Below are 24854 nucleotides of genomic sequence, written 5' to 3' on the forward strand. Positions count from 1 at the left end.
TGTGAATTAGCAGATGAATATAATAAGAGCTACATTGTTCTTTGTAGTTTGAAACCATCCACTTACACCCCTCAAATTTGGAGGATTTACACATGTATGAGCCCCCACCCGGAGGAGGATGGACACGCTCCCCGTCCAGATGTTCTCCAGCTGACGGGCCTTTAATGTCTGCAGCAGGTTCACCTCAATTACAGGTCGCTTTGTCAAATGTTTTTGTCGTATTTTCACATCTGCTCTCCATCAATTAGAGCGAAGGAGTGAGGAGGCGGGGCCACGTCCCTCTGAACTCAGCGGCACAGACACAGGTTCATGAGACACGTAATCTCATCAGGATGCTGCTACATTTACCCCCAACACACACACACACACAGGAGGAGCTTTAATGTGACTGAGTGAGTGTGTGTGTGTGTGTGTGTGTGTGTGTGTGTGTGTGTGTGTGTGTGTGTGTGTGTGTGTGTGTGTGTGTGTGTGTGTGTGTGTCTTACGTTTGTCTATGCTCAGGGGCTCCCTCAGTCCGTCTCCCCCAAATGGAGAAGTCGTGGCCTCCTTCACCCCATTCTCCTTAGCAACACTTCCTGGAGCTGTTGCCACAGCAACGCCTGCAGGTCCTGTCACAGGGGTGCCACTTGGGGGTGAAGATGTCTTCCCCTCTTCCTTCTCCTCCTATAAGCACACGCGCACACGCACACGCGCGCACACACACACACACACACACACACACACACACACACACACACACACACACACACACACACACACACACAGGCTTTTATAGTCTCTGGATATTGCACCATCTAGTGGTGTGGAGCTGTGAAGGCACAGTGAGTCGGTCCACTGGTCTCACACACACACACACACACACACACACACACACACACACACACACACACACACACACACACACACACACACACACACACACACACACACACACACTGCTGTAACACGGTGTAAAGGTGGGTGTGTGTTGGACCTTGTGTCCGTTGGTGTGTCCGTTGGCGTGTCCATTTCCTGACCCGATGTTGTCCATGGATCCAACCTTAGACTTTGCCTTTATGTTTAACTTATGGGAATCAATCTTCACATCACCTCCACCTGGAGAGAGGGAGGAGGAAATAAGAATAAGAGCAGGAGTGACGGGAGGGGAGAGGAGAGGAGAGGAGGGGAGGAGAAGAGGAGGAGCGGGGAGGAGAGGAGAGGAGAGGAGAGGAGGAGAGAGGAGAAGCAGAGGAGTCTGACCTGGCTTGTGTTTGATGTTGGCCTTGGAGCCACATTTGGCCGTCACCTTGCTCACATCCACCTTCCTGTTGAGGATCTGCACCTGAAACCAGGACAGATCAGGACCACATCTGCTGTGCTGAGCCACAACAGAACAGAACACACCAGAACAGAACCTGCCTCATAGTCATACACTGGTAATGTGTTAAAGCTTCTCTACATCAGCCTTCACGTTTAGTTACACTCTAATATTTTCCCTGTTGCCTCAGAAAGTGTTTCCCTACGACCCTTGACCTTTGCAGGACTGCAGGGTTTGTAGGGTGAAGGGCCTCAGCTCACAGCTCTGAGCGGGGCGTTTCCCCCCCGGCCCCAGCTGTACTTACGTTTCCTCCTCCAGGGACGTGTTTGATGTTGTCCTTGGAGCCACAGCGAGACGTGACGTGGCTGAAGTCCAGCTTTTTGTGCTGAATCTGAACCTACAGAGAGAAAAAGATCAGAAACTCACACAGATACGCTTCAGGACCCAGAGAGATGATGTCCATCCAGTGGGAAGGATTGATTAGATCTTGTGATTGATGTGATTTCAGACGGCTGATGTGAGGAGAGGATTCTCTAGGATCTTTAACTCTGAGGTTGATTTGGCAGATCAACCAACACCAAGGTACAGAGGAAGAAAGCATCAGGTCCAGACAGAGTCACACTGCAGCCACAGCAGCAGGCCTGCTAGGCGAGACCAGAGACCAGAGACAAGAGACAAGAGACAAGAGGCCAGAGCCCAGAGACAAGAGTCTAGAGCCCAGAGACAAGAGGCCAGAGACAAGAGACAAGAGACAAGAGGCCAGAGACAAGAGTCTAGAGACCAGAGACCAGAGACCAGAGACCAGAGACAAGAGACCAGAGACCAGAGACCAGAGACCAGAGACAAGAGACAAGAGATAAGAGCCTAGAGACCAAAGACCAGAGACCAGAGACCAGAGACAAGAGACAAGAGGCAAGAGACCAGAGACCAGAGGCCAGAGACAAGAGACAAGAGACAAGAGGCAAGAGGCAAGAGACCAGAGGCCAGAGGCCAGAGTCTAGAGCCCAGAGACAAGAGACAAGAGACAAGAGACAAGAGGCCAGAGACCAGAGACAAGAGTCTAGAGCCCAGAGACAAGAGTCTAGAGACCAGAGACCAGAGACCAGAGACAAGAGACAAGAGACAAGAGATAAGAGCCTAGAGACCAAAGACCAGAGACCAGAGACCAGAGACAAGAGACAAGCGGCAAGAGACCAGAGGCCAGAGACAAGAGACAAGAGACAAGAGGCCAGAGACCAGAGGCCAGAGACAAGAGGCCAGAGACCAGAGGCCAGAGGCCAGAGACAAGAGGCCAGAGACAAGAGGCCAGAGACCAGAGACAAGAGTCTAGAGACCAGAGACCAGAGACCAGAGACCAGAGACCAGAGACCAGAGACCAAAGACAAGAGACAAGAGACCAGAGACCAGAGCCTAGAGATCAGAGACCAGAGTGAGGGACTGCTTCCTGGTGTAACAGGGTGCCTCATACTAACGACTCATCATAAGAGCGTATGTGGGCGTGTCTGTGATCGAACGCCATCGCCATTTTTTATTGATTTTATCACGATGTTTCACAATTGAAATGATGGTATTTCATTCTGATGAGTTAAAAAGAACGCCATTAGTAAGACAGGAAACGAACAAAGTTAGATTGTCTTGTGTTTGTTTATAAACGTGTAATCAGAGACTTCAAACCTCAAACAGAACGATCACACCATACGCTCTTCAATCATGTTTTTCCTAATAATTGCAATAAGACTCTGGTCCTTAAGCGTGCCGTTGTCGTGTCGTTATGTGGTCTGCTGAATCTGGATGAGGCGGCGTGTGAGCAGAGCGAGAGGCAGGTGGAGGCGTCACCTCCACCCACATCCTGTTAGCTGATCTGACTGACAGGACCACGGTTTACAGCCCATTCTCAGTCTGACTCAGTCTGCGGTCTGGACTCGCCGTCTGTGCGCCGTTTGAATGAGACCCTGCAGCAGACGTCAGACTCCTCCCCCTCCTCCTCCCCCCCCTCTCCCCCCTCCTTTAGCTCCGTCTGCCGCTCGCTCTGCATCGCTGTCTGCAGGCTGAAAATGGCACCATGACGCAGGCGGGACCAGCAAAGATGAGTCACACACACACCACACACACACAGACGCCGCTCACACACACACACACACACACACACACACACACACACACACCAGCAGCAGCACGTAATAAATAATCAAGTTAATAAAACAGGACGAGCAGAGACAAACATCACAGAGATCAGCTGAGGCCTCGTTCCTTCCTCTCTTTGTGCTGTGTGATGGTGGATGTAGAATGGGGGGGCGGGGGGCAGGGGGGCGGGGCCTTTGCTGGATGTACAGGTGTGTGAGCGTGAGGCGTCGGGGGTGTATGGGTCAAACTCACTCTGGCCTTGGCGGCAGGGGTGGAGGGGTCGGATGTCTTGTTGTTCGGGGCGGAGGAGACCTGGGGAGACAAGCAGCCCTGGGTCAGTACAACCTCACACACACACATGAAGAGGGGGGAGCAGGGGGACAGGTCAGGTGGGAGGGGGACGGGGGGTTCACTTGGGCAGCACTGGACAAAGATGTTAAGATGCTGAACTGAACAGAGAGAAGCAGTGAGAAAGACATGGAGGAAGACGGGAGATGAAGAGGCGACTGGATGGAAGCAGACAGACAGTTATGGGTCATAGGCAGCGTGTGTGTGTGTGTGTGTGTGTGTGTGTGTGTGTGTGTGTGTGTGTGTGTGTGTGTGTGTGTGTGTGTGTGTGTGTGTGTGTGTGTGTGTGTGTGTGTGTGCGTGCGTGCGTGTGTGTGTGTGTGTGTGTGTGAGAGGTGAGCTGTTTCTGACTCAGCTGTGTGAAATGAGCATCTCAGGAGCTGCTGGTGTTTGTTCACAGATGGATTGTGGGTAAAATGCTGTCACAGTCTCTGAATTAGAAAGAGCTGCACTAAACTCTTCATTTCCATTTTGAGTCTTGCTTTAATGTGCATACAACACAACACTCCTTTCTGTGCACACTGAGGGAGAACGGGGCCATATCGAGCTGCACTGTCACATGAGCCCACTCTCTGGGGTTTGGAGCAGGAGGTTCTGTTCTGGCTGGGGTCTGTTTGATGATCCAGGGAACATTCAGAGGATCAAACACACCTCTGTTCTCTCTCTGTGCTGCCTCATTAGGCTGCCTGGTTCTGACTCCTCATCTTAAACACCTGCTTCCTCTTACCTTTCCTCCTCCAGGCTGGTACTTAATGTTGTCGGTGGATCCGATCTTGGAGCGGACGTTCTTCAGGTCCGGTGTGGGCGTCTTGACGGGACGGGGGGTCCGAGGAGCGCGGGGCACCGGCGGCTTCTTCTCCAGTGGGGACTGCTTGGGCACGGGGGGTTTGGTGATCACCCGGCGGCGGTGAGTGGCGGCAGAATCGCCGTTGACGCTGGCGGGAGCAGGAGCAGAGGTGGAGACGGGACGAGGACGGGGCTGGGCCGCTGATCAGAGGAGCAGAAGGTGGTTAGATAGACAGAATAGAGAGCAGACAGCCTGAAAAGTGGCCTGAGTGGTTGCTAGGGCGGTTGCTATGGTGTACGAGCAGCTGCTTGGAAGTATGTCATCAATGAGGTCATGAAGACAGTCCTCCAATGCACTGGAATGGACTTTTGAAGAAAATTATAAAAGATATGAAGACCAAAAGTCACTCCAGTAATGTTCACAACATGATGAAGAGTTTGATGGAGGAGGTTTGCTGAGGAAGATCAGTGCCATTAACCGCATAGAAGCAACCCAATAAAGACCTGCACGACCTCATTCTGTCTCCTAACAGCTGCTCTCTTTCTGTCTGAGAGACGGGGACGAGCTCGGCTCTCCTACCTGGGGTTCTGGGTTTCTTAGCCTCTCCTGATTTGGGCTCAGTCTTCTCATTGTTGCTGTGAGCTGTGAAGAAAAGGCAAGAAGGCAACAGAGAGAGGCAGAGAGAGAGAATGAGAGGCAGAGAGAGAGAGGCAGAGAGTGAGAGAGAGAGAGAGAGAGAGAGAGGCAGAGAGAGAGAGAGAGAGAGAGAGAGAGAGAGAGAGAGAGAGGCAGAGAGTGAGAGAGAGAGAGAGAGAGAGAGAGAGAGAGAGAGAGAGAGAGAGAGAGAGAGAGGCAGAGAGTGAGAGAGAGAGAGAGAGAGAGAGAGAGAGAGAGAGAGGCAGAGAGAGAGAGAGAGAGAGAGAGAGAGAGAGAGGCAGAGAGTGAGAGAGAGAGAGAGAGAGAGAGAGAGAGAGGCAGAGAGAGAGAGAGAGAGAGAGAGAAAGAGAGAGAGAGAGAGAGAGAGGCAGAGAGTGAGAGAGAGAGAGAGAGAGAGAGAGAGAGAGAGAGAGAGAGAGAGAGAGTTTGGCTTGGGCACTCAAACTGAGTCACAGTGAGGTGAGATACTGTGTGTGTGTGTAAATGTGTGTGTGTGTGTGTACCAGCATTTTTGCCTGCAGTGGCTGAGGAGCCGTTCCTATTGGTGATTGCACGAGGGCCGCTGACCTTTGACCCAGGTGAACGTTTCTCAGCTGAACCGTTTTCTGGAGTCTGGAAAACAAACAGAGATGAGACAGTGTGTGTGTGTGTGTGTGTGTGTGTGTGTGTGTGTGTGTGTGTGTGTGTGTGTGCGTGTGGGGCGAAGGCGTGAAGACAGAGAGAAGAGGAGCAGAGGAAGAGGAGGATGAAGGAGCATCCCAGGGTAGACAGTCACACACGCTCACATGTATGTGATGTATGTTGTATGTTGCTGGTTACATACATGTAAACGTCTCACCTTGGCAGGCTTGGTCCCATTAGCTGGGGGCTTAGCTGCAGTGGGCGTGGTTGCCTTGGTTACAGGGCTTTTCTTATTGGCTGGGGTTTGTTTGGCTGAGCCGGCCTCCCCGGTGGAGGAGAGGGTGGAGGGGCGGGGCTGCTGATCATGTGACCGAAGGCAGGAAACAGAGAAGAAGAGTAGAAGAAAGGAAGGATAAACCAATAAGAGACGATTTGAGGAAGTTAATGGAGTTTATGGAGCGATGAAGAGCAGTAAGCAGCCGGTCAGGGTGAGCGTTTGTTAAAATGGTTGCCCTGGTAACACCACAAAGTTTGCAGCTAGCAAGGAACGTTGGCAGCTCCTGGTTACCACGGCGACCACTTTGCGATCAAGGTCAAAGGTCATTATTATGGAAGAATTGAGTTTCGGATGCAGTGACTGACCAATCAGACTCAGCTGCTGTTAATGCAACAGGTCGATTGATAAGTTGTGAGCCCGATGCGACTCACCTTGCTCTTGCTGTCGGGGCTCGGCAGGGTCTTGCCGCCGTCGTCTCCTGGCCTGGTCGTCCCTTTTCCTCCCTTCTCCTCCTTCTCAGTAGTCTTCTTCTTCTCCTCTTCCCCTTTCTCGTCTTTGTTGGTCTTCTCCGGCTTGTCCACCTTCTCGTTGGTTTTCTCCACGTCGGCCTTCTCCATCTTCTCCTCGTCTTTGTTGTTATCGTTCTTCTGCGGCTCGTCTTTCTCTTTCTTGTTGAAGTTGTCGATCTTCTCCGTCTTGTCAGGAATGGCGTCCTTCTTCTCCGTCTTGTCCTTGTTGTCGGATTTCACTATGAGAGAGAGAATGTGGTGAGGACCGTCCCAACGTCTCTGCAGTGAAGCTGATGGAGGACATCACAGTTCTACATGAACAAATATTGACTTATCAAAAACAGGGGATTACCCATAAGTCAGTGCAACACATGGCTCAGTGATACAGGCGTGACCAATAGAGAGGCAAGAGTGGAGCAGAGTGTCCGCCAATGAGAGTCAGACAGAGAGAGAGAGAGAGACAGACAGAGAGAGAGAGAGCTATCTGTCTGTCTGTCTGTCTGTCTGTCTCATTGTCTTGCGTGACTGGTCTGGTCTCTTTAGCGTTCAGGTCTCCCCTGTGATGTCATGCAGCTCTTGTTTGGGCACAGCGCCCTCTACAGTTTGTTCTCACATGCTGCACAGTAGAGAGTGAAAGTAAAGAGTTAAATTCCTTCATTTGATTAAATACTCCAGTAAAGTCATTAAGGTGCCAAGGACTGAAAAGAAAAGAATCTGTGCCATTAAACAAAGTCTGTTTTTTGACATTTTACTGAAGAAATGACAACAAAATCTCTTTTTCCATAAACATTGGCAGTAATACAACATTGTAGCTTTGACAGAGGAGTAAAGTTGAGACTGAACTGCAGACCTGTGGCTCTCATGTTAAAGAACCTTTACAGAGCTTTAAGCAGTTATGAGGTAGATTCACTTTGAGGACATTCAGGTTTCCTGTTTTTCCGTGTTTGGCCCTTTGTCCCCGTGGGCTAGTTTGCCTTACGGAGCGTCTCCAGGGACGACGGCAGGAAGCAGAGCCAGGGCGTCATCGACACCATGGAAGAAGAAGAAGAAAGAAACCTGCAGATACTCAGAGACTCTAATGATCTAATGAGTCTGAAGACGCAACCACCGCCAGGACACGTGTGTGTGTGTGTGTGTGTGTGTGTGCGCCTTTAAAGGTGTGTAAGATTCACGTCATCTCAAGCACTAAACACACACACACACACATTTCCACAAATAGCTGCTCTATATCTGAGTGCAGTCAGAGTGGATCGGTGATCAATGCTTCTCTCTCTCTGCACACAGAGTGGAGAGCAGACAGGACACGTATGTTACCACGGTTACAAACATGTACGCACAGCTGCATTCTGAGCGCTGCCTTCAAGCTTACAGTACATTCCTGACAAACCAGGAGGCCGTTCATACCTCCGCCAAGGCCAAACAGTCTGGGGGGCTCGAGTTTGACCTTATGACCTCATTATTGTGTGAATTATTCATGAAGTGATGGAAACATTCAGGAATTTAGCTGTCAAATACGTGTAGAGTCTCTGCAGTAACACGCGTGCATCTTCATCTTCATCTTCATCATAGTGCAAACAAAGCAAACGGCAGAATGGAGACGACATCAAACCATCTGACCAACGACAAACATCCTGTGTTCCCTGTTGGTCCATAAAAGACATCAATACTATGAGCACACAAGTACCAAAGTAACCAACCAGAGCTCAGATACTTGATGAGGAAGAGCTCATCACCCAAATCACACTGAGCCTCAGATCCTTTAAACTCAGCTGACAGGGAAATAACATCCAAATATGAAGATAAGCCGAGTGGGATGTTGATGAGCCAAAGTGAGACGCAGTGACGTGGTGAAATGAGGTCAGACACACACGCACACACACACACGCACACACACACGCACACACACTCTCACACACTCGCTCAGGGTGATAAAGCCCCTTTTAACGCAGCGGCAGATTAAGAGACGCAGAGATCAGCTGATAATGGAAGTGAGGACAGTTTTAGTCCAAATTCACGTCCAAACTGCGGCGCAGACACAAGCTGCTTAATGTTTCATCTCTGGAGTCTGACGCTGTTTTGGCTCCAGCAGGTCTGTAAACATCTCATGTCTGATAGACGAGCCTCAAAAAACAACACTACAGAGTTGTGACTTGTGTGTCTGTGGTCTACAGAGCGAGATGGTTCCACTTCTTAGGGAATGAAAAAGAAACTCAAGACGATGAGTCAAACATCGTTGTCTTGAGTTTCCTTCCAGCGATCCTCCTGCTGTTTCTCTACAGGTTCTATGTGTCTGAACATGAAACAGACACAACAAACCCTCAGAAACACCGAGCAGGCACCTTCAACCATCATGAGACACCTTGAGTCATCTGGGCCCAGCAGCACCTGAAGGTCCCTCACTGGACTGAGGAGGACTTCAGATCAGATACTCACCAGGGGGCGGGACAGGAAGTAAAAAGCTGGTCTCACAGCTCCCGTGATGCCTCTTCGGGGGCGGGGAGGACGGCAGGACAGGTGAGGCCATCAGAGGCGATGATGTCATTGTGGCCATGGCCGCGGCGGCTTCCGTGCTGTCTGTGACGGTGAGCGAGCGCCGGACAGCCACGTGAGGGTACGGACCTCTGGGATGGCCGACCGGTCCCATCAGGCCTAGGCTGGGCGACATCAGCGGCAAGCCTCCCAGACCCGTGGGGTACGTCCCAGCCATCACCATGGGAACAGCCAGGTGAGAACACTCGGACATGGCTCGTCTCACTCCGGCCCGCTGAGGCAGGTCACCGCTTTGACCCCTGGTCTCTTTGTTTAATGGACGTACAGCCTCCGACAGACTGAGACTTCCTGTTGCACTTCTGTTAGGAGGAAGACACGCCCCCAGGGGGGAGGCTCCCCATGGACTCGCCACAACATCAGCCTGGAAAGACGACCTCACATCAGAACCTGCACTGCTCCCAGCAGCAGGAGGGTCCACTCTGAGAGGCTGTCCATCAGGTCCATCAGGTCCATGAGGTCCATGAGGTCCACGAGGTCCACCGGGTCCATCGGGTCCATCTATTGGTTGCTGGCCTCCCTGAAGGCTTTCAGAAGTAACTGTCCCGTCCTTGTCTTCATGTCCATGTCCTCTGGTGTAGTTGGGGTTGCGTGTGCCGTCCTCCCCGAGCCCTGAGGCCCGTCTCAGCTGAACGGGCCCCCCGTCTTGGCCAGAGCCTGCCGGTACCTGGATGTGACATGCAGCTGTGCCGTCTGTCTTCTCACAGGTGGACGTTGGGTTGGAGGAGGTGCAGGTTTGCTTCACGTGGAGGTTTGGGTTTGATGCAGGAGAGGTGACGGCTCTCCCAGGCGAGATGGAAGGGGAGGAGGAAGAGGAGAGGGGGCTGCTGGGGCTTTGTCCTGCACTCCCTAACGCCCCCCCTGCCCCTCCCACCGCAGATCTGTCCTCCCTCTGCCTCGCCCCTCTCCACTCCTCATCCTCTACCTTCAGCGCCGGCACCCCCTCCGCTCTGCCTCGTCCCACCTTCACCTCCTCCTCTGTCAAACTTTTGTTGGCTCCTCCCTGGGGGCCGATGCCCACTTGGCCCCCCGGTGCCATCTGGGCTTGGCAGTGCCGGGTAAAGGCCGGGGATGAAGCCGGCGCCGCGGAGGAGGCCAGAGCGGCGGGCACGGCGGCACCGGAGAGGACATTAGGTCTGAGCTGCTGCTGCTGCTGAGGCTGCTGAGGCTGCTGAGGCTGCTGGGCTGCTGAGGCTGAGGCTGCTGAGGCTGAGGCTGCTGAGGCTGCTGATGCCCACCAGACGTCTGTCCATACGCACCAGACTGCTGCCAGGGCGAGCCAGAGAGGAAGGACATTCTCTCTCTCCCTCTGCTTTACTCTTTACTCCTCCTCTGTCTTGGCTGTGGGGTTTGTCTGTCCTCTGTCCTCGGTGCAGAGACGTCCTCAGGATCCAAACAGTTCTGAGCTCGGGAAGTGGAGGAGAAATATCCTTGGTTCTTCAGCAGTGTGTGTGTGTGTGTGTGGCTGTGATGATGCATGTGAAGCGCTTGGGTTGATGCAAAGTGCATGTGTGTGTGTGTGTGTGTGAGTGTTTACAAGCCAGGCAGACGAGAGAGAGTGTGTGTGTGTGTCAGAGCGAGTGTGCATCTGCTGGTCTCTGCTGCTCTCTGAGCGCCGCACGGATCAGCTGGGAGGCTAAACTGCATCTCTCTCTCTCTCTCTCTCTCTCTCTCTCTCTCTCTCTCTCTCTCTCTCTCTCTCTCTCTCTCTCTCTCTCTCTTCTCTCTCTCTCTCTCTCTCTCTCTCTCTCTCTCTCTCTCTCTCTCTCTCTCTCTCTCTCTCTCTCTCTCTCTCTCTCTCGCTGACATCACACAGTCACATGACGCTGTAGATTATTCCCTCATTCGCTGGAGCAAAATATCATCGTCTAGCCTGTAGCGACAGAAGTGAACAGGCACAAATATCAGCACGCACACACACACACACACACACACGCACACACACACACACACACACACACACACACACACACACTGAGTTGCATCTGACAGCCACACTTCATGTTGCTACAGAGTGAGACGAAAACAGTCTGATCATGCTGTGATCAGTGTTTGTCTCTGTGTTGACGCGGACATAACATGTCCGCGTCACAACACACAGAGACACACACTGATCACACACACACACACACACACACACACACACACACACGATGATGGATCCTTTGGTTGGAGGTTCTGCTGTGTGCTGGAGAGCCATAACACAAACATGCAGGTGAACCAATGACCTGCTGCCACTGACCCCCCACTGAGACCCCAGGGTTAGGGTACCAGACCACACCCACATGGAGCACAGCCAACATCGACATCATGATGGTTGGTAGTGACACCTGAGCGTCCAGCATGAGAGGAATAAAACAGGACAGAGAGAATCAGAGCTCAGTGACCCAGAAACACAATCAGGCTGCTGAGATCCAAAATGGATCATTGCTAAAACCCGGGCTGGAATCCACAGACACCATGTCCACGGGTTAGTTTCTCCTTCTGGCTCAGCTGCAGGACTCCAACATGCATTCATACAAACACAAAGCAGTTTGAGGGCTGAGCAAACTGCTGCACCACACAAGTGTTCTGTACATGAAGAACACATCTTCACCTCTGGACACACGGGGTTCCTCTGGGAGCCGTCTGAGGGCCCAACATGTTCATGCCCCGCCTGCTGCCACACTGAGCCTCGTCTGTGCACCAACAACAAGGCAACCACAGAGTTCATCATGTGGACCTTGTAAGTGAAGGTCAAACATCTCTAAAAGATGTTCAGACATAAAGGACCCCAAAATCAAGAACTTTGGTCAAAGCACCGACGTTTCAGATCCTCTTATTCTGATCCATGTGCCCGAGTGGACGCACATGAAAGCCAAATGTGACACAAACACACACATCGACAACGTTCACGTTTGTGAAGCTGTGCAACAACATGACACACACATGCACACGCATACGCACACGCACACGCACACACACACACGAGGCCGGAGACAAAATAACGAGAGCAGCTCATCAAGCATGAATGAAGATGAATGAAGCTCATTACATAATCCTCTATAAACAATTTGTCTCCTGTAACCACAGAGAGGAAGAGGAAGAAGAGACGTTCAGTGTCTGAGTGCTTTGTTTTGTTGCTCAGTTGACATGGAAATGCTAACGAGTGTTGACAGTGTGGATCTGGATCAAAGTTAAAATGGGTTCTGGGTCGGTCTGGTTGAAAACCCGTTTACCAGCCTGGAGGCCACAGCAGGAGTGAAGCACTGCTGAGACCAAACACACACATACACACACATACACACATGGGTGTTGTACGTCTGGAGATACACCTTCAGGCTTAGATCTGCCCCATAGTGGAGTCACCTTGTTGCCCCCTTGTGGCTGTGCTGTTTTATGCAGTTACACAAAGAGGCCCTGTTTTGATGAACAACCTCACTCAAGCATAAGAACATGTTTATCAACATGAAGAAAAAACCTGGGCGGAGCTTAAACTCTCTGTGGGCGATGCGTAGCTATGCTTTCGTTGAATTCTGTTCCCCAGGATGCAACAGCAGCCGCCGACACACACAGAATGAGGCAGAATGAAGCGTTCAGGGAATCTGATCCTCTCCTGTTTCTACGCAGTCAGAATTGCTAGAGGTCACCCTGCGCTCTGCATCTGAAGGTCGCAGCTCGTTCCACATCAGCTGCAGATGGCGAGAGGAAAGGAAGAAGCTACAGCTGGTTACCCGTGGCGTCAGGAGTGGGGGGGGAGGGGGGGGGGGGGAAGGAGGGAGGAGGATCTTGTCAGAGCGTTTCTATTTTTACCCTCGACCTCACCGACTGTCACACCCGGTCCACCCCTTCTATCTCTCCCTCCATCCCTCACGAGCAGAGTCTCTTTGTTTCCATGGCAACCGCCTCCTGTGTCTCCCTGACAACCCCCTCCACCACCCCCCCAAATCACAGATGCAGTTATTATTGCAGCACCCATCGCTGTTGCGACACGGGGAGTCTGAGCAGGAGACAGAAGACGTGAGAGGGGGAGACGGAGAGGGCAGAGAGGTCAAAGGGAGGGAGGGGAGAGAGACGGGAAAGGATGAGAGAGAGAGAGACAGAGAAAGAGAGAGAGAGGGAGGGGAGAGAAACGGGAAAGGATGAGAGAGAGAGAGACAGAGAGAGGGAGGGAGGGAGGGAGGGAGGGAGGGGAGAGAGAGAAAGAGACAGAGAGAGAGGGAGGAAAGAGAGAGAGAGGGAGGGAAGAGAGAAAGAAAAAGAGGGGAGGGAAGAGAGCAAAAGAGAGAGCGACAGAGAGAAGGAGGGAGGGAGCGAAGGAAGAGAGAGGAAGAGAGAGAGAGAAGGAGGGAGGGAGGGAGGGAGGGAGGGAGGGGAGAGAGAAGAAGAGAGAGAGAGGGAGAGAAGGAGGGAGGGGAGAGAGAGGAAGAGAGAGCGAGAGAGGGGGAGAGAAAGAGACAGACAGACAGACAGACAGAGAAAGAGAGAGAGAGAGAGAGAGAGAGAGAGAGAGAGAGGGATGGCTGAAGAGATGAAGTGAGAGAGGTGGTGAAGGGGGAGACTGATGGGAGGAGGGCAGGAAAGTAAAGAGGATGAAGGTGAAGAGGAGCTCGTTCCTTGGTTTGTGTCTTTGGTCTATTCTGGTCGGTTCGTTTCTCTGGATCTGGTTAAAGTGACAATTTGACTAATTGCAATGATTGCTGAGTAAAGTAGCGCCTGAACCCTGTGTGGTCGTTTCCCTGCACATGGTTGAGCTGCTGCAGGGTGGAGATCTGATCCCATGATAACAGTTCAACCACAATAACAATCACAATAACACAATATCAAATCAAGCAGAATGTGTGATGTCCTGTTTCTGTGATTTGATCCAAACCAGATCATCACCATCACAACACAGACGCCATCATGTGACCAACCAGCTGATAGAGCCACAGATCACATGACCACAACGAGAGTGACACCTAACCCAAACCACACAGCTCTGTCTCTCTCTGTCTCTCTCTCTTTCCCTCTCTATGCTTTCTCTCTCTCTTTCCCTCTCTCACTCTCTATTCTCTCTCACTGTATTCTCTCTTTCCCTCTCTCTCTCACTCTATTCTTTCTCTCTTTCTGTCTCTCTCACTCTCTATTATCTCTCTCTTTTTCCCTCTCTCTCAGTCTCCTCTATCTCTCTGTATATATAGACTTTCTCTATTCTCTCTCTGTCTCTATCTCTCACACTCTCTATCATCTATCTCTCTTTCCCTCTCTCTCTCTCTCCGTCTATCTCTCTGTATATACATACATCGTCTCTCTCTCTCTCACTCCCTCCCTCCCTCCCCTTGGACGCTGGCTGCAGGTCCACAACCAGACACACGATGGAGCCAAAGCCACACACACACACACACACACACACACACACACACACACACACACACACACACACACACACACACACACACACACACACACACACAGAGGAAACATGAGCATGTCCTTGTCTGATGTAAGGGCATAATAGTCATCAAATATTATATGGAGAATCTGAACACCACTGACATCACCGCCATGCGACCCGACTGATGCTTTTATGCAACTTGTGTTTGTTTCATCTGTGACAGAATGCAGAAGATGAGGACCCAAAGGGGTTTAAAGCTTTCCTCCAATGTAGAGGTAAGAGACACAAGACGTCAACACACAGGAACATAAACATTTCATCTCAAGCATCAACATCCCACCAGTGAACGACTGAACAGACTGCAGGAAACCTCTGCTATCTCAGAGTAACCACCTAAAGAACAGAGACGATCAGCTCCAAACAGAAGAATAAGACAAACACACACTCAGCAAACTCACCAGCTGCTCAAAGTCACGGCGTTGGTGGAGGTATGGAAGAGAAAAAAGGGGTGGGGGGGAGAAAGAAGATCAAATTACTTCAAAATCAATCGACCTGTAATCAATGAAATGAAACAGTTCAGCATCTTACAGGCACATTCATATGGAAAAGTCCACTTTCTTTTCCTCTTTAGTAGAAATCAGATTGTTGGATGCTTTTCCATATCTGATGTGTGACACTCAGCTGACAACACGCTGTGATTGATAACCAATACTGATGAATGGGCGTAAGTGTAGAGTAAGACAGTTAGATTAGGTGACATCAACACTCACATCCTCACTCTGAATGTCATACATGTACACATGTTCTTGATCACATGTTCTGACTGTACAGTAAAGTGTAATGTAAACGTGGTGACGGCCTGAATATTCCATTAACTGATCAATTCAGACCCAGATAGGATGATCCAGTTCTGGCTGAGGAGACCTCATGAGTGCTCATGTTCAACCACAGATTGGATTTGATACCAACAACTTTTCTGAACCAATGCATTTTGGGTGGAAATGCTTGGAACGGTCCAAGATTAGGTTCACGACCAGAATCAGACCAGTTCCAAGTTGTTCCTATAGGGTCCAACTGAACCAGGGCAAATGGGCCCAATCTCAAAGGCAACACAACAAACAAGAACATGGACTCTAAACTCCTTGGTCATTTTTGAGGGATTTCTAATATTTTAAAACTTTTTGATTGATCCATCAGACGCCAGTCATTACAGATAAATAACGTTCCACAGAGAGCCATGCAGTGACACAGGTGCTAATTAGCAACTTCTACTTCCTGCTACACTAGTCTACTTGTTTTTAAATAAACCCCCCATTTAATGAGAATCTGTCCTGGAGTTCACCAACCTTCCACTGGGGAGCGCTGTTGCGCGGAGGAGAAGTCCTGGCTCTCTGAGTGTACAAGGAGAGAGGGAGGGGCTGCAGGGGTGATGGATGGAGGGGGTGTGGCTACTAAGCTAAAGGGCGTGGCTGCAGTTGTAGTGGGAGTGTCTGATGGCGAAGGGTGAGCGGCTTTATGAGTGGTGGAGGAGCTGAGGGGCGTGGCCGGGCTTGAGGCGGGCGCTATGGGAGTGGGTCCAGTGGTTTCTGCTGCTAAGAGACTAGCTGAGGGGGATTTGGGAGTGGCAGGGGGGACAAAAGGTTTAGCATCGAGGTTTAAGGCTGATTCAGACGGTTTGATGGACCAAGCTGAGGCGGGAGGAGAGTCTGATGTGTTTTTGAAAACAGAAGGGGTTTGTGAAAGAGGAACAAGATTTTCTGCTGTGCTGGACTTTGTTGGGGGAGAAGTCGCAAATGTGGGGGTGTTAGTGACGGGGGTGGTGGTCTGGGAGTCTGGAGTGCAGGCCGGAGGGGTCTGCAGGACTGAATCCAGGAAAGAGAAGGTCTGGGAGACTGGACTCAGATTGTCCCCCGTCATTAATGCTAGGCTACGGCTAACATCCCCAGGTAAGCTACTTTTGGCAGGTGCATTAGCCACTAAGCTAGCGTTAGCTTCATCTTTGCTTGTAGATCTAAGTGCTGAATCTTGTGTGGTGTTTGTGATCCTCTCCTCTTTAGAGGACGCAGTTAAGTTGTCTACACACATGGGCTCATAAGAGCGCAGGGGAGATTCCGCTACAGGACCCGAGTTTGACTGGTTGGGGTAAACAGGTTTGGGGTCACGCGCTCCAGAATCAGCTGTAGCCGGGTTGGGAGAGGCGCTGGGGCGGGGCGCTCCCCACTCCTGAGGAAGTCTGGCCCGACCTTTCATCTTCCTCCCCCTCACTCTACCTCCTCCTCCACTCTCTCTGATATCCCACTCCCAGTTCTCCTCGTCATCCTCATCCTCCTCCGCCTCCCCTCCTCCCGTCTCCTGTGAAGAGGCGGGGCTTATTACTCCGTGCTTGTTATTCTCCACTTCCTGCCTATCCAAGAAGTCGTAGACCTCATCGCGGCCCTTCCTCTTCTTCTTCCTCCTTCTCTGCTGTTGCTTGCCAGCTTCTCCCCCCGGCCCCACCCTCTCGGGGCTGATGTGTTCGGAGGTGGAGGAGGTGGGACTGCTGTCATCCACTGAGCCACTGGGAGAGAGGATGGGAGCTGCCGAGGGGAGGAGGGTTTTATAAGAGGAGGAACCATTCAGACACCGTGTCAGAAAATCATCTACCTGGTTTTTTACCTCAACAGCTTTAAAGGAGCCATATTACTCAAAACTGTACAAACCCCACAAACACCTCCACAGTGCAGGTATGCTAGTTGATATTGCACATTTGCGACATATTCGTCTTTCCATGGCCTTTAAGTTTCATAAATGCAAGATCAGACCTCTGTAATCAGCTTGAAGAACATCCAGAGTCTCCGCCTGAACCTCCATCATGTCTGCTGATGCCCTGGGTTTAGTCTGAAACATGCCAGAGGAACTGAAGCAACAAACAAGCTCCATATTACTCTGAAACTCTGAGACAGCACGAGTTCAAGAGGAGCTATAAAGGGGAGTGTATATTCTGCTTGTTGACATGTTCATAGGTGAGGGTCCTGCAGCATCTAGAGGGGACAAGGATGCTCTATATGTTACATCCAACTATGAGTCTGAGTTGCTACTCCTCATTCTTAAGATTTCCCTATACGGCGTTTAGACAAGCGTCTTTCAGACAGAACTTTGTACCTGTGGAGTCTCTGGACCTTCTTCATCCTGATGACGCAGGTCTAACCCTGTGTTTACGTGATCTAAAGGGGATGGAATGCCAAGTAGGGTGCAAATGTGCAATAAAATGTGGGGATGTACAGCGCTGGATTTGCTTCAAGGTGGCTTTGAGATTCTATGGACTTCTCGTGGCGTCTGTGTTGTGTGGTAACTGCCTGAGGATGGAAGTCAGGACTTTGCTAGCCGTTTGCTAACAGGGTTACTGGGAATAGTAACCCTAATGCGTACAAAGACAGCTTTTTAGTAAATGTTGAACTGAAGTGACTTGAGTTAACAAAGATTTGAAAAGTTAATGGAAAACTGGACCGCAAAGGAGACGGGTGTCATCACACAGCAGAGTGCTAACAGGGTTCCACTGAAGCTAAAGGACAAACCGCACCAACTACACAAACACCAACACATGCAGGTCAAATTCACCCTTCAAAGGTTTGTGAATGTCAAAAGTCAAAGGGTAAACATGGACTCTGCTGAGCAGACAGTGTGTGTTGTGTTAACCCACACCACACTTCCTTTTGAGAACCAACAACTAACCTTTTAAAGCACTTTAAAGTAATCACAGACGATTCCAGACGAGACCAGGCAGCGTGTGGATCTGTGAGGAGCCGGCCAAGACTTCTGACGTACCAGAATATCATCCAATGGCTTCACCACAAGATCACTCAATCCCCCCACCCCTCCACCCCCCCACTCTCCAGACAAAGTCTTATTACCTGATTCCACCAGGGAGAAAGACCCATTATGGCTCAATCAGGGGTTAAACTCACACACTGTCTGCCCGGCTTTAGACATCCAGCCCCCCCTCTGTCTGGTACCTGCAGAGAGATCCACCGTGTGGACCCCTGGACCCCCAGAGGGAAACGGGTCACTGGCTTTAAACAGGCTGCTCCCACTGGTATTTGTGGTGGATTTAGGCTCTGACCCAAACAAGCCCGGACTCCTTGGGGCGTCCATAGCTGAACCCATGACCGACTGGCTGAGAGCGGCGCTCATGCTGGTCTGGAAAGGTGGCAGGCCAGAGCCCATGCTCATGGTGCCCCCCAGGCCAGGCTGAGAGAATCCTGAAGAAGAGAAAAGTGAATCCACACACGTCAGAACCACACACGTCAGAACCAAACCTGGAAAGCCAAACTACAAACATTTGTGACCTGAAAATAAGATGGGGGCGACGCCCGACTGCAGTTTCTTTACACTGCATTACTGTGCACCGACCATCTTGTACATGACACACACACACACACACACACACACACACACACACACACACACACACACACACACACACACACACACACACACACACACACACACACACACACACACAGGCTTGGATTGTGCCTGGAGGTCTGATGGATCATCTCAAGCTGTTCCTGTCCATGAAACATGAGTGTACAGCTCGATGCTGCTGGCTTCTATAGTCTGATAGTAAAGTCTCTATATGTCTGATAATGATTTATGTAAATATCTCTTCATAATGGAAGCCAAGAGCTACAACTAGCAGACACTAGCAGTTTAACAGTTTCATCCAAATAATGAAATAGATTTGAGACTTGAAGCGTCCTGCTAACAAAAACAAACACAGAGGAGGAGGAGGAGGAGGAGGAGGAGGAGGAGGAAGATGAAAGAGTAAAGAGGACCTAAGAGAGAATCTGGTGTGCTGCTGGGTTTGTTCTGACTCCAGGAATCTGCCATCCCTCCCATCATAGGACCTGAGGGGGGCAGAGAGAGAGAGAGAGAGAGAGAGAGAGAGAGAGAGAGAGAGAGAGAGAGAGAGTAAATTGTAGAATAATCGTATCTCCTTATTTATTATTTAACCTCTTACAATATGTCAAAGACTGAATAAAGCTGAATCATAATAAAGCACAGGTGATGTATGAAGTTTACCAGACAGGTAGTCAGGCTGTCCTGGTGGGTCTTGGCGCCCCCCCATGGACATCATGGACGACACGGCCCCAGCACCTCAGGGACAAAGACACAAGCTTTATGATTATTGATCAGAAACATCTCCTCCTGTTAGGACTACTACTGTGTGTGTGTGTGTGTGTGTGTGTGTGTGTGTGTGTGTGTGTGTGTGTGTGTGTGTGTGTGTGTGTGTGTGTGTGGTGATGACTTCACTAGAACTGCTTATGTTGTGAGAATGCAGGTACTGATGGCCCACTGCAGTCACATGTTACTGCAGTGTCTTGCAACACACACACACACACACACACACACACACACACAGACACACACACACACACACACACTCATACCAAATGTGCTCTCTCTCTCTCTCTCTCCTCTCTTTGTTCTGTAGCCCTGAAGCTTTTACACATCATGTTCTGTTTCTTTCTCTAACAGTTGAAGCATCAGTTTCTCCTCTTAGCCACAAAGCGGACCCCAGAATGAAACCTTGAGGATCAAATCCTCTGAGTGAGACTGGAGGACGCATCTGCTGTCCTCAAACTATCAAACACACGCACACACATGTATGTATAGAATGTAGCCTGCAGGTATACAGTCTATAATCAAACAGCAGCTCTGACACACACACACACACACACACTCATTGTCTTATCTTTATCATACCAGCTGTGCACACACACGTCAAACAACATGAGAGCTGTGCTGACAGGGATTGATGGTTTATCATAAAGTTTTATAAACACGCACGCCAAAGTTGCCGTATGCCATCTGTGTTTAACATCATGATGTTGATCTAAATAACACCACACAACTCCACATGAGTCCTCAGTCCATGAGTCCTCTCTCCCTGAGTCCTCAGTCCATGAGTCCACTCTCCCTGAGTCCTCAGTCCCTGAGTCCTCTCTCCCTGAGTCCTCAGTCCCTGAGTCCTCTCTCCCTGAGTCCTCAGTCCCTGAGTCCTCTCTCCCTGAGTCCTCAGTCCATGAGTCCACTCTCCCTGAGTCCTCAGTCCATGAGTCCTCTCTCCCTGAGTCCTCAGTCCCTGAGTCCTCTCTTCCTGAGTCCTCTCTCCCTGAGTCTTCAGTCCATGAGTCCTCTCTCCCTGAGTCCTCAGTCCATGAGTCCACTCTCCCTGAGTCCTCAGTCCATGAGTCCTCTCTCCCTGAGTCCTCAGTCCCTGAGTCCTCTCTCCCTGAGTCCTCTCTCCCTGAGTCCTCAGTCCATGAGTCCTCTCTCCCTGAGTCCTCAGTCCCTGAGTCCCCTCTCCCTGAGTCCTCTCTCCCTGAGTCCTCTCTCCCTGAGTCCTCTCTCCCTGAGTCCTCTCTCCCTGAGTCCTCAGTCCCTGAGTCCCCTCTCCCTGAGTCCTCTCTCCCTGAGTCCTCTCTCCCTGAGTCCTCTCTCCCTGAGTCCCCTCTCCCTGAGTCCTCTCTCCCTGAGTCCTCTCTCCCTGAGTCCTCTCTTCCTGAGTCCTCAGTCCCTGAGTCCCCTCTCCCTCATGGAGTTCAGTCGCACGTGGAGAAAGAGCAGTCCTTCATGCATTAACCCTTCCTCCCCCGGTGTGAAGCAGGTTAGAGGCTTCAGCTTCATGTTTCTGTCCTGAGCTCAGTGAATCATTCTGACAGATTTCATTTGATGGAACAAAACAATATAATGTGTTGAATTCTATGTTTTGGGACACAACAAGATAAAAGTTTATTATTCCGAGGGAAATTACTGATCAGTATGACAAGATCTACATGTGAACCTGACTGATCCTACATGGCAGCGTTACCATGGCGCCCTGGCACCACACATGGATGTTTTCATCTTTCATCAGCGAGATGTCAGCCGTGCATCAGGGTTAGATCTGCAGCGTGACCCGCGAGATGGACGCTGTGTGTGTGTGTGTGTGTGTGTGTGTGTGTGATGCTAATGCAGCTCTGTCTCCAGGCTGACACAGCATAGCAATGACAGGAAGAGGGAAGGATGGAGGGATGGAGGGAGGGAGGGAGGGAGGGAGGGAGAGGCAGAACAGAGAGTGTGGAGGTTTGGCGAGGCCTCTGTGTCGGACCGTCTTTGTCTCTTTGTTTGTTGTTTACGGTTTGATCAGAAATGTCCTGACGGTCACGAGCAGAAACCTGCAGCCCGTCTGTCAGTGAAGCTTTTCTTACAGAGCAGATGTTAGATGTGGAATAAGAGAGAAGGCTGTGAAGCTTAAAGCCATGAGTCTGATTTATGCTCCGTGACGGCCAAACCTCCTAAATCCCCCGCAGGGATCAATCCCACATCCTGCCACTCTGCGTCCTCTTACCGCTCTTGGGGTCCTTCCCGTCCAGTAAAGGTCGATAGTCGCTCTGGCTGACCGTCTCTCCCACCTTGTCGTCGTAACTCTCTTTCTCCAGAGTTGCCACAAAGTCTCTCTTCAGCAGGGCGTCTGCAGGGGCGCCGCCCGGGACCCCGGCCCCGGCCCCACACAGAGCGTCACGCAGGCTCAGGTCCATACTCCTGTGACACAGACACAGGGACAAGATGTTTAATATGTGTGTGTGTGTGTGTGTGTGTTAGGGAGGGAGATCTCTGGTCCAGGCAGATGTTGCAGTCTCCCGGATTAAATTTGTCAATGTCCCCATAATCCAGCAGTCCAACATCCGCCACATCTCTCTCTCTCCATGTCTCTCTCTCCATCTCTCATTCTCCCTCCCTCTGTCTGTCCGTCTGTTTGTCTGTCTGTCTCTCTCACTGTCTCTGTCTCTCTCCCTCTGGCTCCCTCCCTCTGTCTGTCTGTCTCTCGTTCTCCTTCCCTCTGTCTGTCTGTCTGTCTGTCTCCCTCTGGCTCCCTCCTTCTGCCTGTCTGTCTCTCATTCTCCCTCCCTCCCTCTGCCTGTCTGTCTCTGTCCCATGACCTCAGACACGTCTCCAGTGGGAGCTTTGGTTGGATTGAGACATTTGTTATCTGTGAGCCCCGGTGTTCAGATTAAACTTCAGAGTGCAGAGGGTTAAAGAAATGTGCTGAGCGTCTGCATGAAAGTGCTGATAGGGTTTGGATATTATGACCAGCATCAGCAGAGGAAGCAGAACGTGTGCGTGTGCGTGTGCGTGTGTGTGTGTGTGTGTGTGTGTGTGTGTGAATAAGTTTATGATAACAGCAGTTATGTATTTAGCTGTATAACAGTCTGTAGCTCCGCCTCCTCTGGTGTCTTCATCTCTAGGGAGCTTCCTGACTGAATGATGTCATCTTATCATATATATATAAATATAAACACTGTGTCTGACCTGTGGGCTCGGCTCGGTTCAAGTTTACGTTCTAACACTTTAACTTAACACTGAATTGAGACTCCAGGCTTCAGAACCTGCTCACACAATCCTGACATGGCAGCACAGCCTGTCGCCATGGTGACTCAGCAGCTCTTTGCTGTCTCCTCCTTGTTGGGCAAAAGTACTGACACACACACTCCGATGAGCAGCTTAGATTACTGCTGACCACACACACACTGGGTCATCCTATCCACACACACAACACACACGTACATTGTCGCATCTGGAGGAGATGTGCTGAACACACACACACACACACACACACACACACACACACACACACACACACACACACACACACACACACACACAGTGCAGTCAGTTCATCATAGCAGCACAGTGAGGATGTGTGTGAGAGCACAAAGAGAGGAGACGTCGGGGTCTCAGCTGCTCACACAGATCACACACTCTTCTGCTGCTCCTCAGGAGTTCAGCCTCCAATCAGCAAACCCTCACATATCACTCAAAAGTATTTAAGAGTTCTACAGTCAGTGAAAAGTATCTCCATGGTGACGTAGGACCTGGGGTCTCTGAGGTCCTGGTTGGAGTGACAGATGCTTCCAGAAGCATGAGGTTTGGTTTGTGTTGCACTGAACCAGAGAAGAAGAAGTTACAGCTCTACAGACACAAAGTAAGAACTGCAGAGGAAGAGGACAGAGAGACAAGGAGTGGCCCATGTTCATTACTGTGAAAGGCTGCCCCTTGTGGTGGGGCTGTTTTATCCAGGTATCCAGAGCTGTTCCTGTTTCTGAGGCTCGTGTTGCTAAGCGCCACGTCACGCAATTTCCTCGTTGCCCTCCATCGCCTCAGGCCAACACTCTGTCTCTACCTTTGGACATGTCTGTGTCCTCTCCTGAGGACAGCAGGAGGACGGGGGACACGGGGTTTGCGCTCGTCCTTGCTGCTAACATTTAGTTTGGGCTCTAATCTGTGTCCCGGCCTCTGATGTCAGCCGGGACAAAGCCCTCCCTTGTGTTTAAGCCTTGCAATGCTGCTGGATGGAAGCTAGCATGAGGAAGAGGAGGGTGATGAAGATGACAGCTTTTGTGCTGATAGTTCTGGAGCTAGAAGAGCAGAGAAGCATTGATATTATCTGAAATATTTGTTAACTCTGATCTGAGGTGACCAGCGGGGTCTGGTCAGGGGGCGGAGCCATCAGCCATCAGGTGCTGCGTCAGAGAGGGAGCTGGACTGTGGACCTGGGCGGCGGCCGGCTCTGGGTTCGAGTGCCTCTCCCCTGGGCAGGATGGCGGCTCAGCACCGGCCTGACTTCCTGCCTGCCTGTTGGGTAATCTGAGAGGGATTGCGTGTAATCCCACCAATCCCTGGGTCAGAAAATGTGTCATGGTCGTCATCTCCACTCCCTGCATGACTCTGATAATCCATCTGTGTGTCTTTATACACTCTCACACACTCACACAGAGGCACCTCCTTCTCAACAACATGGTGTTCTGCTACAGATGTGGCAGGAGGAGAAGGTTGGAGAAGGTTCAGAGTCAGAGGAGGCCAGAGGAGGCAGAAGGTTCAGACTCTCCTCAGACCACAGACCTCCAGATGAGACCAGCATTAGCTTCACACTCCTGCTACTGCTGCTTGACTGAACTTCTTCATCTTCGTCTCCTTTGCCTCTGAACTCTGTCAGTGTGTAGATGTTCCTCTCCTCTTCAGCTCTGTAGCTCTGTAGGTCTCTAATGGACCCTTATGGATCCATATTGTCCCTGGATCCATTGCCCTGCATGTGTATCTGCACTACATCATCTCAGCTGTTAGAGATCCAGGACAACATACAGAGGGCTCAGGGTCAAAGGTCAGAGGTCAACATATCAGTCTGTATCTAAACTTTCTCTGTCTCCATGTAGAGGAGCTTTAGAGGCTCTGACACCTGATCATGGATCCATAAGGGTCCATCAGAGACCTGCAGACCTGAGAGGAGGAGGAGAACATCTACACACACA

General features: G+C 50.9%; 1 protein-coding gene across 1 annotated transcript; it reads right to left on the reverse strand.

The window, feature by feature from the left end:
* Window positions 1-224: 224 nt before the first annotated feature.
* LOC142990414 (uncharacterized) lies at window positions 225-22085 on the reverse strand. The gene is made up of 16 exons (XM_076140200.1): window positions 21896-22085; window positions 19585-19659; window positions 19338-19409; window positions 18516-18761; window positions 15870-17099; window positions 6543-6859; window positions 6052-6189; window positions 5717-5825; window positions 5136-5198; window positions 4497-4756; window positions 3674-3733; window positions 1602-1694; window positions 1240-1321; window positions 974-1095; window positions 475-663; window positions 225-281 (listed from the first exon to the last, which is right to left on the reverse strand). The coding sequence occupies exons 1-16, from the start codon at window positions 22083-22085 to the stop codon at window positions 225-227; spliced, it is 3303 nt and encodes a 1100-aa protein (XP_075996315.1).
* Between the last annotated feature and the right edge of the window lie 2769 nt (window positions 22086-24854).

This window comes from Genypterus blacodes, unplaced genomic scaffold (assembly GCF_046128005.1).
Source record: "Genypterus blacodes isolate CSIRO-AG114 ecotype Tasmania unplaced genomic scaffold, CSIRO-AGI_Gbla_v1 ptg000527l_1, whole genome shotgun sequence".
NCBI lineage: Eukaryota > Metazoa > Chordata > Actinopteri > Ophidiiformes > Ophidiidae > Genypterus > Genypterus blacodes.

Coding starts and splice junctions, on each gene's coding strand:
- LOC142990414 (XM_076140200.1), bottom strand. CDS start 22,085: ATGGACCTGAGCCTGCGTGACGCTCTGTGTGGGGCCGGGGCCGGGGTC. Junction 6,860..15,869: donor ACAGCGCTCCCCAGTGGAAG/GTTGGTGAACTC, acceptor TCTCTCTCATAG/TGAAATCCGACAACAAGGAC. Junction 1,695..3,673: donor CCCCTGCCGCCAAGGCCAGA/GTGAGTTTGACC, acceptor TTCTCTCTGTAG/GTTCAGATTCAGCACAAAAA.